Source organism: Puntigrus tetrazona, chromosome 14 (genome assembly GCF_018831695.1).
Source record: "Puntigrus tetrazona isolate hp1 chromosome 14, ASM1883169v1, whole genome shotgun sequence".
Lineage (NCBI taxonomy): Eukaryota > Metazoa > Chordata > Actinopteri > Cypriniformes > Cyprinidae > Puntigrus > Puntigrus tetrazona.
Genome location: NC_056712.1, coordinates 6,257,378 through 6,268,762, shown reverse-complemented (window position 1 = coordinate 6,268,762; position 11,385 = coordinate 6,257,378). Strand labels below are relative to the sequence as shown.

At 42.3% G+C, this 11,385-nt stretch overlaps 2 protein-coding genes across 4 annotated transcripts; one reads left to right on the top strand and one right to left on the bottom strand.

The window, feature by feature from the left end:
* The first annotated feature begins 74 nt into the window (after positions 1 to 74).
* Positions 75 to 5,865, top strand: rraga (Ras-related GTP binding A). 3 transcript variants are annotated; one of them, XR_006252543.1, is made up of 11 exons: positions 75 to 203; positions 913 to 998; positions 1,961 to 2,060; positions 2,380 to 2,446; positions 2,525 to 2,747; positions 3,366 to 3,461; positions 3,542 to 3,664; positions 4,656 to 4,747; positions 4,831 to 4,946; positions 5,109 to 5,334; positions 5,459 to 5,865. XR_006252543.1 is itself a non-coding variant. In XM_043257489.1 (11 exons), the coding sequence occupies exons 2-10, from the start codon at positions 972 to 974 to the stop codon at positions 5,210 to 5,212; spliced, it is 948 nt and encodes a 315-aa protein (XP_043113424.1). In that variant the 5' UTR covers positions 76 to 203; positions 913 to 971; the 3' UTR covers positions 5,213 to 5,228; positions 5,518 to 5,865. The 3 variants fall into 3 exon arrangements, 2 of the variants coding, with proteins under 2 accessions (XP_043113424.1, XP_043113425.1); XM_043257489.1 differs by having other exon boundaries at positions 76 to 203; positions 5,109 to 5,228; positions 5,518 to 5,865; XM_043257490.1 differs by lacking the exon at positions 75 to 203 and adding an exon at positions 284 to 566 and having other exon boundaries at positions 5,109 to 5,228; positions 5,518 to 5,865.
* Positions 5,866 to 6,187: 322 nt separating this feature from the next.
* On the bottom strand, positions 6,188 to 10,937 carry gjb1b (gap junction protein beta 1b). The gene is given in 3 exon segments (XM_043257491.1): positions 6,188 to 8,579; positions 8,582 to 8,916; positions 10,669 to 10,937. Coding segments are annotated over 2 exon segments (825 nt in total). The 5' UTR covers positions 8,904 to 8,916; positions 10,669 to 10,937; the 3' UTR covers positions 6,188 to 8,076.
* Positions 10,938 to 11,385: the final 448 nt, after the last annotated feature.

Genomic DNA, 11,385 nt, shown 5'->3' with positions numbered 1-11,385 from the left:
ACGAGAAGAGGCGAAGGTGTCGTTCTGATTATTTGCAGGCCTATAGTTTTATTTTATGGTTGTTAAAATCAGAAGTTTTTTCACGTATGTTTTCTTCCCGCGAGTCACGTGACGCCAGTTGCGCGAGTCATCGCGAGACAATCACGTGCTTTTTGTCGCCATACGTGAACTGTGACAAAAACATCGATGGGGAGTTTAATCGGGTACGTGATTGTTGTCCAACATTGACTGCATTTACAGCAATTAACTGTTTCTGTCGTGTTTAGCGACGCGCTAGTCTCACGTCAGAGCTAAGCTAGCTTTAGCGGAGAAACACCGTCGCGTTTATCTGCTGTCTGAGAAAGTCGTTATCGGGAAGTGACTAACAAAAAACTAATCTCGCAGAGATACACTAACTATCTGCCTTGGAAAATGTATTCGGACACTCGAGACCCGCAGAAATACACGGTTGTCTACAAACGATCACACGACGAGAGTTAGCATGTAGCACGAGCGACAGAAAACACCTCACAGGAACGAGATCGCTTCAGTTTAGTTTGACGTTAAACATCAGCACGAGGGGAACGGTATTCTAGCTCTTTGTAGACGTCAAACCTCACTGGGACACGTGATGAAGATACACCAGAGGAAACGGATCATATTCATCATATTAATGTGGCACAACTAAATCAAAGTGTATCTCATTGTTAGTTCTAGATCGTTAAAATCGTTTATTTTCTAGTCTCTTGTTTTAAATGGTTCTAAAATAAAACATCAGAATGACTTCAGCTCAAACGCTTTTCTGGATTGATTGATCCGTTTATGTGCATGGAAATATAAGAGAAATATCACTTTATCACGTGGACCTGTGTAGTAAGACATGCTTTAAAAGCTGAGAGTGAAGAGTGCTGATGGACTGTGTTCTCCTTGCAGGTGTTGAGGATCGGCGGAGTACAGTGATTTACCGTGGTACCGTGACGTTGAGCAGGGAAATGTCCAGCACAGCCATGAAGAAGAAGGTGAGCTCGCTGTAAAAGAGCACTGACTGGTCATGTGCTTCCCCCGGTGTCTCTCACACACACACACACACACACACACACACACACACAGACAGACAGTCATGATCAGTGGTCTCAGACTCCATATAAACAGTCCGGATCATATCTGCTGGTGTCAAAAGTCACGTAATGGTGTGAAGAACATCAGAAACCGAACAGACGTCTGTTTATTGTTGGACAGATAGAATCTGTGAAAGCATTTCTTCTCTCTGAACTGTAAAATGTTGAAGAAACACTGCAAACCTTTCAGAAAAGCAGCTATTGAGTGAATTGAAGCTAAGCTGCGCTCTCTCTCTCTCTCTCTCTCTCTCTCTCTCTCTCTCTCTCTCTCTCTGTCTCTCTCTCTCTGTCTCTCTCTGTCTCTCTCTCTCTCTCTCTCTCTCTCTCTCTCTCTCTCTCTCTCTCTCTCTCTCTCTCTCTCTCTCTCTCTCTCTCTCTCTCTCTCTCTCTCTCTCTCTCTCTCTCTCTCTCTCTCTGTCTCTCTCTCTCTCTCTCTCTCTCTCTCTCTCTCTCTCTCTCTCTCTCTCTCTCTCTCTCTCTCTCTCTCTCTCTCTCTCTCTCTCTCTCTCTCTCTCTCTCTCTCTCTCTCTCTCTCTCTCTCTCTCTCTCTCTCTCTCTCTCTCTCTCTCTCTCTCTCTCTCTCTCTCTCTCTCTCTCTCTCTCTCTCTCTCTCTCTCTCTCTCTCTCTCTCTCTCTCTCTCTCTCTCTGTCTCTCTCTCTCTCTCTCTCTCTCTCTCTCTCTCTCTCTCTCTCTCTCTCTCTCTCTCTCTCTCTCTGTCTCTCTCTCTCTCTCTCTCTCTCTCTCTCTCTCTGTCTCTCTGTCTCTCTCTCTCTCTCTCTCTCTCTCTCTCTCTCTCTCTCTCTCTCTCTCTCTCTCTCTCTCTCTCTCTCTCTCTCTCTCTCTCTCTCTCTCTCTCTCTCAGGTGCTGTTGATGGGGAAAAGTGGATCAGGAAAGACCAGTATGAGATCCATCATATTTGCCAATTACATCGCCAGGGACACCCGCCGCCTCGGGGCCACAAGTATGACATTTTTTCAGAAACAGCGCACCTAAAAACACCAATCTTTTATTCGTAAGAACAGACGAGACATCAAGACACGCAGCACCAGACTCTTTTAACCAGAGCCTCACTTCTGCTGAAGCAACACTAACCGCTTTACTGTTTGAGGAGAGAAGGATGTGCTCAAAGAAAATAAATCTTGTTGTGTATCGTTTTAATCCCCATCTAGTGGACTTTACGCTTTCATAAGATAGAAATCCTTTTTTTCTTCTACAGTTCTCATTTTCATTAGATGTGTCACTCAGATCATGTGATGGCGTGGTTTTGTTCCCTGTTTCAGTCGACGTGGAGCACTCTCACGTACGGTTTCTGGGGAACCTGGTGCTGAATCTGTGGGACTGCGGCGGGTGAGTGTCTCCTGTGGGAATGTGCTCCCAACGGGGCTTTAGGGAAGACGTTTTCTTTCTCACCTTTCAATCCCACAGGCAGGACACGTTCATGGAGAACTACTTCACGAGTCAGAGAGACAACATCTTTCGCAATGTGGAGGTGCTGATCTACGTGTTTGATGTGGAGAGCCGAGAGCTGGAGAAGGACATGCATTACTACCAGTCCTGTCTCGAGGCCATTCTCCAGAACTCTCCTGACGCCAAGATCTTCTGCCTGGTGCACAAGATGGACCTGGTGCAGGAGGACCAGAGAGACCTGGTGAGACACGGCGGGGTCACGTGTGTCCACATCAGATCAGTCCATAAAACAAGCAAACCTACACGACCAGTCAAACGTTTGGTAATGTGTCTGATTAGAAATCACGCTGATTCTCTAAAGGGTTAGTAAAAAAGAAACTCTACTGACTCCAAGCTTCTAAGTGGATTAGTGTATAATGACACAGAAGCTTTTCACTTCAGATAAAGGCTGATCTTTGAATCTTTCTGTTCATCGAAGAATACTGAAAAATATACTCGATTGCTTTAAACATTGATAAGAATTATTAGAATAGTAATAAAACGGTTTCTTGAGCATTCTGAAGAATCATCGTTACATTCATAGAGAAATTCTAGTTTTAAGTATTCAGATAGAAAGCAGGTATTTTGAATAGTAAAAATATTTCACAATAATAGGCTTTGTGAGCAGAAGCAGGAAAACAAATCTTTGACTGGTAGTGTATGAACCATAAGGTGTTTTCTTTTGTAATAAAAGTATGTTCCACTCACTTTAAATCTCTCATTACTGAAGTCCTGGTTGGCTGTCTTCAGACTGGTAAAATAGCACTGGCTTTAAGAGTGATGTGTGTGACTCAGTATTAACCGCTGGCTTGTGATTCAGATATTTAAAGAGCGTGAGGAGGATCTGAAAAGGCTTTCTCGGCCACTGGCCTGCACCTGCTTCAGAACCTCCATCTGGGACGAGACGCTGTATAAAGTAAGAGCATTTCTCTACAGCGCTCGGCTTTAACAGACAGAAGAGTGACTGTGTGTGTGTGTGTGTGTGTGTGTGTGCAGGCCTGGTCCAGCATCGTCTATCAGCTCATTCCTAACGTACAGCAGCTGGAGTGCAACCTGCGCAACTTTGCTCAGATCATTGAGGCAGACGAAGTCTTACTGTTCGAAAGAGCTACTTTTCTGGTTCGTAGCAAACCCGAACCGCAGGGGTTTACACACACACACACACACACACACACACACACAGACACACACACACACACACACACACAGACAGACACACACACACACACACACACACACACACACACACACACACACACACACACACACACACACACACACACACACACACACACACACACACACACACACACACACAGACACACACACACACACACACACACACACACATACACACACACACACACACACACACACGACCGTTCAGATACACACATCGACTCTCACTGTTTGATCAGTTTTCGGTCATCCACTAGTTTTAGACGTAATTGTCTGCAATTGATGACAGAAACAAAATAGTTGTCTGTGCGCACACTCTAAAACCTCTCTTTAGTGATGGACAATTTCTATGAAATTATTTCTATGAAAAAGACGTTTGCTAAAAGGTTTCAAAGCTTGTAAGTTAGGTTTTCATAAGAAAAGATATTTCAATGAAGTATATCAGTGTATATATATATGTATATATTTATTAAGTATATATTTTGTTTTGTTGTCAGCCAAAATATCTAAAAAAATAATAATAAAAGTCTTTAATAATAAAAAGCAAAATAATCTGCCAGTGAAGTAAGCAAAATAATATGAAGTCAAATATCCCACTACAGATTAGTTAATCACTGAAATCACTGTTTTTTTCTCAAATCAAGACGATGATTTTTACTTTGAGATATTTTGTCTGAAAACAAGACAAAACTGAATTGCCGTTACTTGCAAAGGACCTTCGGCGCTGTGAGAAAACCTCACGTGACCCTGGAGATCTTTCCATCGAGGTCTGCTTTGTTAGGATAGGACAGTATTTAGATGCAAATCTGGAATGTGAGGGTGCAAAAACGTCAAAATACTGAGAAAATCACTTGAAAGTTGCTGAAATGAAGTTCTTGAATGTCCCGTGCAGTGTTAATAACACAGACGCTTGCCTCTTACGTGTGGTCAGGTGATCTCTCACTATCAGTGTAAGGAGCAGCGTGACGCTCACCGCTTCGAGAAGATCAGTAACATCATCAAGCAGTTCAAGCTGAGCTGCAGGTCAGTCCTTCTCCGCTCACTCTGCGTTCAGCGCTGAACGGCATCATGGGTAACCTCGACCTTTCTCTCTCTCCGTCCCACAGTAAGCTGGCTGCCTCTTTCCAGAGCATGGAAGTGCGTAACTCGAACTTCGCTGCCTTCATCGACGTCTTCACCTCCAACACCTACGTCATGGTGATCATGTCTGACCCGTCCATACGTGAGCATCAGTCCGTCTCTCATGACGGAGACGTCTGCCCTGGACTCTTAGCAGGGGTCTAGCATGCGTAGTGTTGGGATGCTGTTAGATGTTTTGTGGATAGAAATGTGTAGATGTGATAGTAGATGTGTGTGGATAGAAATGTCCTCTTCTCTCTTCCAGCGTCCGCCGCCACCCTCATCAACATCAGGAACGCCAGGAGACATTTTGAGAAGCTGGAGCGCGTGGACGGGCCCAAGCACAGTCTGCACATGCGCATGCGTTAGAGCCGCCGGACACAGCGTGAGTCCACACCCGACCTCACCTCCTGGGAAAAAGCATCTTAAAACTTCACAGTCTTACTGAGTCACTTACAATCATCTGAGAGCACTACATGAAACAAGTTAGAGTAAGATCTCATCATAAACTCACTAGAGAGTGCACACGAATGAGATTTATAAACCGTTTACAGCAGCATACAGTATTCACAGCGCTGCCTTATTCCTCAATGGATTAACTTTATTTCCCTTCAGGACAGTGTGAAAGGATTTAGTTTGTGGGTGTTCCTGTCTCACGGATCTCTCGTTCACAGGACGGCGGCTGATCCAGAAGGTTTCCTCCTGTCCTGCTGACTTCGCTTGCATCCAGTGTTTCTGCTGAGAAACCAAGTCACCTTCTGTTAACATGTCTGATGTTGCAAAGGAACCGTAGTTCTTACTCATAAACCCCGGCTCGAGGGTTGAAGATGGCCGCTTCCTATCTGATCTGGCGTACGCTGAGTCATTCTTTCTCTGTGTGTCTTTTATTCGAAGCGTTATCAGCTTGCTTTACTGAAATCAGAGCAGAAATCTGTCACTAAAACTGGTCTTTCTGAGTTAACAACTTGATCTGCAAATTATTGTATTATAATTATTCCCAATAAATGCATATTGTTCTTTGATGACTGTCTATGTCTATGTTCCTGAGTTTATAAACTGAAAATATCTGAATCTGGTTGATGAGGAGGCCTTGTCATACTGACGTTTCTCCAGTGTTTAGGCATCTCTAGTGTTTCAGTGCCGAGTTAAAGTCATGTTCTATTTCAAATCAAACACTAAAGCTGAAATGAGATATTTTTCGGACAATGTCACGTGATTTTATTTAGAGACTCCAAATGCTCCAATCATATTTTCTAAACATCCCTTTAATAATCCATCATTTCTTTGATCAAATATTTTGCCTTTGTCAGAAAGTCTGAGAAAAAACTGAGTTAGAAAACCAGCAGCATTTAAACTTTTTATTAAACGTTGGTACTTTACCAGGTTACACGGGTGTTGAGTTGTCCCTAACTAATCACGGAGCACATCTCCAGCGGTGGGACGAAAACTGAAACTGGGTTCATAATGGTTCATTCACACAGGTCTTTCAATTAGAATAGTTCAAACACTACAAAACAGACTAAAAGCCAATGGTCTGCACACTCTCTGAACGAGGAATGACTTCAGGAGTCATGTCCTAAGTTTCTGTATTCATGCTCCAGGACTCAAGTGTGATGCTGAACTGTTTGACAGTGGCACAGTCCTGAGCCAGATTCAAGATGCGCTAATAAAGGTCTGCACACATTTAAGCTGTCGCTGATAGCACTGAAGGGTGTGACTGGCACGAGAATCCTTATGAGATATAAAACACGCATTTCAGTATGCGAGGCCTTTATATATGATCTAACTTCGAGATACGATTGAAATGCATGGTAACCCACAATGAGAAACTAAAAAAATCATTCAAAATCGGATTAAGGTATGTGCAATAGAACGAATTTGTTTAATGACAAAGTTGATATTGCAAGCAAAAAAGTTGCATCAGTTCAACAAAGTCCTGCAAAGAAGATCTGATCTCCCAGTCGTACTAGAGCAGAAGAGCCGGTCAGTTCTGTGTGATTGTATGGCTTCTGAAAAGTGTTAGATGAAGCTGTGATTGCTAGTACAACTTTACATCGTGAGAACAAAGAAGCATTCGTTTACAGTCGAGTAAATATGACGTGGCCTTAGGTCTGTTTCTGTCATTTAAAGAAACGCGTGCTTGCAAAGATGGAGAAAATGCCCTTTAAACTTCTGTTAGAAGTGATAAACTATAATAAAACTATAAATAAAAATCAGTTTCATACCACCATTTTAACAAATCACAAGTCAAGCCAGTACATCGCTGCAAATGTGGAGTTTAAACAATTTAAAAACTGTATATTCTGTCAATATAACATTATTCAGGGGCAATCATAGTACACATTATACTGAATTTTTATATATTTATATGATGTTTTCATCCATCGATTTCTCCTAACTAACTTGTCTAATGGTCTGGTTTTCAATAAATAACTTTAAATAACATATAACAACACATTAAAGAGGTTAACACGTACCATCTACATTTCCACACAGCAAGCCATGCCAGGTTTTGTTTCCGCATCGAGTCGAGAGGTCAATTCATGATGTATAGATGTGTATGTATTCCACTGGCTCTCCAGTGTTTGCTCTTTGTGAAACTCAGTTATTTCTCCGATCTTATCTGCTTTTTTAGGACCAGACGTGTGCCGTTTCAAATGTGTAATATTTGACGGTTCTCCAGCATATTTCTCCCCACACTCTTAAAAATAAAAGTGCTTAAAAGGTTCTTCACAGCGATGCCGTAGAACAGTGTCCTGGACGTCCCCCAGCTCTGCACACGCTGTATGTTTCCTTATCCGACTCGCCTTTCAGGTCCAGGAGGTTCTTCTGAAGTTAAATCAGGTGTGTTTGGTTAGAGACGCACAGAATGTGCAGTGCTGGGGAGCTCGAGGAACACTGCCATAGAAGAACAATTTTTGGTTCCACCAAGAACCATTCAGTCAAAGATTGTTTAAAGAGCCGTCTCTTTCTTACCTTCTTATTTGAATCTGAAGAACCTTCTTTCACCACAAAGAAGCTTTTGTGAAACAGAGGTCCTTCAAGATGTTTAAAAGTTCTTAGACAAAAAGAAGTTCTTCTATGGCATGGTGAAGCACCTTTATTTTTCAGAGAGCATGATCACTCCTCACATGTAGAGGGGACTTTAAACGAAAGTAAATCAATGATAACTGATTAATGTGATTACAGACATCCGCCTCCTTTAACTAATGATGGCTGGTGGAAACCTCGCTCTAGAAAGCAGAGCAGCGTTCGCTCTTATCCGCGGGAGGCCTTCGGCCAACGTTGAATCGAGGCTTGAACGAATGCTCTGATATCAGCTGATTTATTTCGTTCTGCTTGTAAGTTGCCAGTTTCTGAGCGAGCCAAGGCGCTCTGGGTTCACCCGCTGCTCCTTGAAAGTATCTCATACAGGCCCGGCCTATCAAATACACCACCTCCGCCATGTTCAGCAAGACGCAGACTCCAGACACGGCCAGCATGAAGATAGTGAAGACGGTCTTCTCCGTAGGACGCGACACGAAGCAGTCCACCGTGTTGGGACAGGGATAGGAGTCGCACTTCACCAGACGCACCATCTTGATCTCCGGATAGATCGAGTAAAAAATGTACAAGAACACCACCTCGAAGACGATGCGGAAGACGATGCTGATCATGTAGGTCCACCACAGAGCTCCGGTGATCTTGAACTTCTGGCTCTTGATGTTCTCGAAGTCCTTGGCGCTGGCGCGGCCGAGACCTGCAGGATCTTCTTCTGGACGTGGCGGCGGTGAGCGATGTGCATGGCCACCAGCAGGGCCGGGGTGGACACCAGGATGAGCTGCAGGGCCCACAGGCGGATGTGGGAGATGGGGAAGAACTGGTCGTAGCACACGCTGTTGCAGCCGGGCTGCTGGGTGTTGCAGGTGAAGCCCGACTTCTCGTCGCCCCACACGCTCTCGGCCGCCACCACCAGCACCAGGATCCGGAAGATGAAGATGACCGACAGCCAGATGCGGCCGATGCCCGTCGAGTGTCTGTTCACGCCGCTGACGACCGCGTAAAACGACGCCCAGTTCATGATGGACTCGAGACTGCGGAGAAGAGACGCACTGTAATCTGTGCCAGGTCTTTCTAATACTATTATAACAACAATAAATGATGCACAATTGCATGCAAGTAACCGTAAAAGAAAATAACGGCATGGTTTCACGAAGAACCTTTGATGGAAACCGTTGGACAAACAATTATTTTTGGTAGAAAAGGTTATCACAGAGGAATTGAGAAGTTCCTAGCGGTACCTAGCTGTATTCATTTCTCATAAGAACCTTTGGTTACCTTTTATTTGAAGGTGTCCTTATTCCATTGAAGTTATTCATTTAAGTTCGGAGGAATGTTAGTTAAATGGGTAGGGTTAGGAAGTGTTACCAAATATAAAAAAAAAATGTTTGAAATGAGTTGTAAATAAACACATAGCCTCTTTATATATGCATTACTAAGTAATTCATTTCTTTTTCTGTGAAGAAGTAAAAGTAAGGTATTACTCTTAATTGTATTAAGATTTAGGTAACACATTATTTAAGGTGTCCTTGTTCCAGATGTTTAACAATAACAATAATATCCATAAACCAAACCCACATTGTAACCAAAAATGACTTCTGATGGAATTAGATTAAATATTCTATAATCTGTGGAATAATTGGTACTTTATTATAGAGAGACCAGTTCCCACTATTAACTAGTTGCTTACTGACAAGCATTTTATTAAGAAAATGTCTGTTAGTACTTTTAAAACACATATTCTTATCCCTAATCTTACCCAATACCTGAACTTAACTAACTTACTATTAATAAAGCAATTTATCGAGGCAAAACTCATAGTTAATGGTTTGTTAATAGCCAGAATTGGACCTTAAAAGGAAGTGTGACCAAACAAATCTATAAAACACAATTAACGGATTTAAAATCAAAACCTAACATCTAATGTAAAAATGTAGCTCTATGTCTTTAGTTGTAACCTTGTTCCTTTAAATACATTAGTCAGTTCAATATTAATGAATGCAATTATTTGTTTGAAAGATTTAAAAGAGCATTTTTATGTCCATCCTTTTATTGTTCAAATATGGCATTTAGAAAGCAATTAGTGATAAGTAATGCAAAAGTTTTTACAGAGAGTAATTAGTACAGTAATCTAAACACAAATATATTTAGTAGCTAGTAATTAATTACTTTTTTTAGAGTAACGGAATTATGACAAATACTATTATATAATTATACATGCTTCTATATAAAATGTGAAAAATAATCCCAATAAAGGGTTAAAAATAGACTGAACAATGTGTGTCATACACAACACGACTAAACACCTCCACTCCCAATGAAACAACATTCAAGATCACTGCAATCCCAACAAACTAAACAATAAAACGCTAGACCACAAATCTTTTCTGACACCAAATTCTGAATCTGAATGAATCATTTACCAGGTTCAGCCCGTGAGAAAGCAGCTAATGCTGTACCAGCTCCAGATATGAAGAGCAGCAGACTGGGTTCTTTGCATTTGGATACTCGGTTGACTAACATAAAACCAGCTGTGGTTCATTTGAGCTGGTCAAGAGCTTGGGCGATGGTCCGCATGTCGTCACCTGACACAAGACAACCTGGCCAATGGCAGGCTCTCGATTGGCCCACACAATAACTCTAATACAGGATATTAACTGTGATCAGAGCTCTGGATCCGTATAAACTACATGACCAGTCTGAAGTCCAAAAATAACTGGACGAACGCTAAGCGGTCAAATGAACATTTCCAACTTTGATTATGGTGAATGAAAAGAGCAGTTTACCTTCAGCTGTGATAATAAAGAGGCATCTCCGAGAAACAGCTGATGGCCTCGCTAAAGATCAGCATGCCCTTTGCAAATGCTAAGGATTTACGCACTACTAGCCACAACCCTGCACCATGGCTGTCATATGCACTTATATAACCCATTTATACACAATGCAGCTCTTTATGGAGGCTAACAAGACTCTTCAGAATTCAGATCAAATGCCTTGATTTCCACCCACCCGGGGCAGAAGAAAGAATCTGTGTGGACACAATGAGCAGCAACATTATTCATTGTGCCTGGCAGGGAGAGGAAATGAGGGGCGTTTCTGAGCCTCGCTCACTTTATCAAACACAGCACAATTTATCAACGGAGGTCGAGCTGTCAAGAAATAACACTGTCAGGGTTTTGTGTAATATTTCCAGGTTCAAACTCCTTCAGATTCTGTGAACGGAGGTGTGTTTGAGAGTTCAGATCTGATCTGAAGGTGTTGAATGGCTCCATGATTTCAGTCCACCACATCTCACAGGAAAACAGCCATTTCACATGAATCTGTACATATCGTACAGCAATGCGTGATTTTCAGAAAAGGGTCTTGAGTACTTTAAAAGGTCTGAGACAAAATATGTCTGAGATGTAAACTGGATACAAATCATACAGGGCTTTAAATACAAAAGTTAAAACCTTGTGCTGTCTAAATTTAACTGGTAGCCAATGTACTGTACTGAAATAGAA

Bases quoted from the DNA above. Each gene is read 5' to 3' on its own strand.
- rraga (XM_043257489.1), top strand. From the start codon at position 972: ATGTCCAGCACAGCCATGAAGAAGAAG. The intron at 3,665-4,655 runs GTTCGTAGCAAA...ACGTGTGGTCAG, and splicing joins TCGAAAGAGCTACTTTTCTG to GTGATCTCTCACTATCAGTG. The intron at 4,947-5,108 runs GTGAGCATCAGT...TCTCTCTTCCAG, and splicing joins CATGTCTGACCCGTCCATAC to CGTCCGCCGCCACCCTCATC.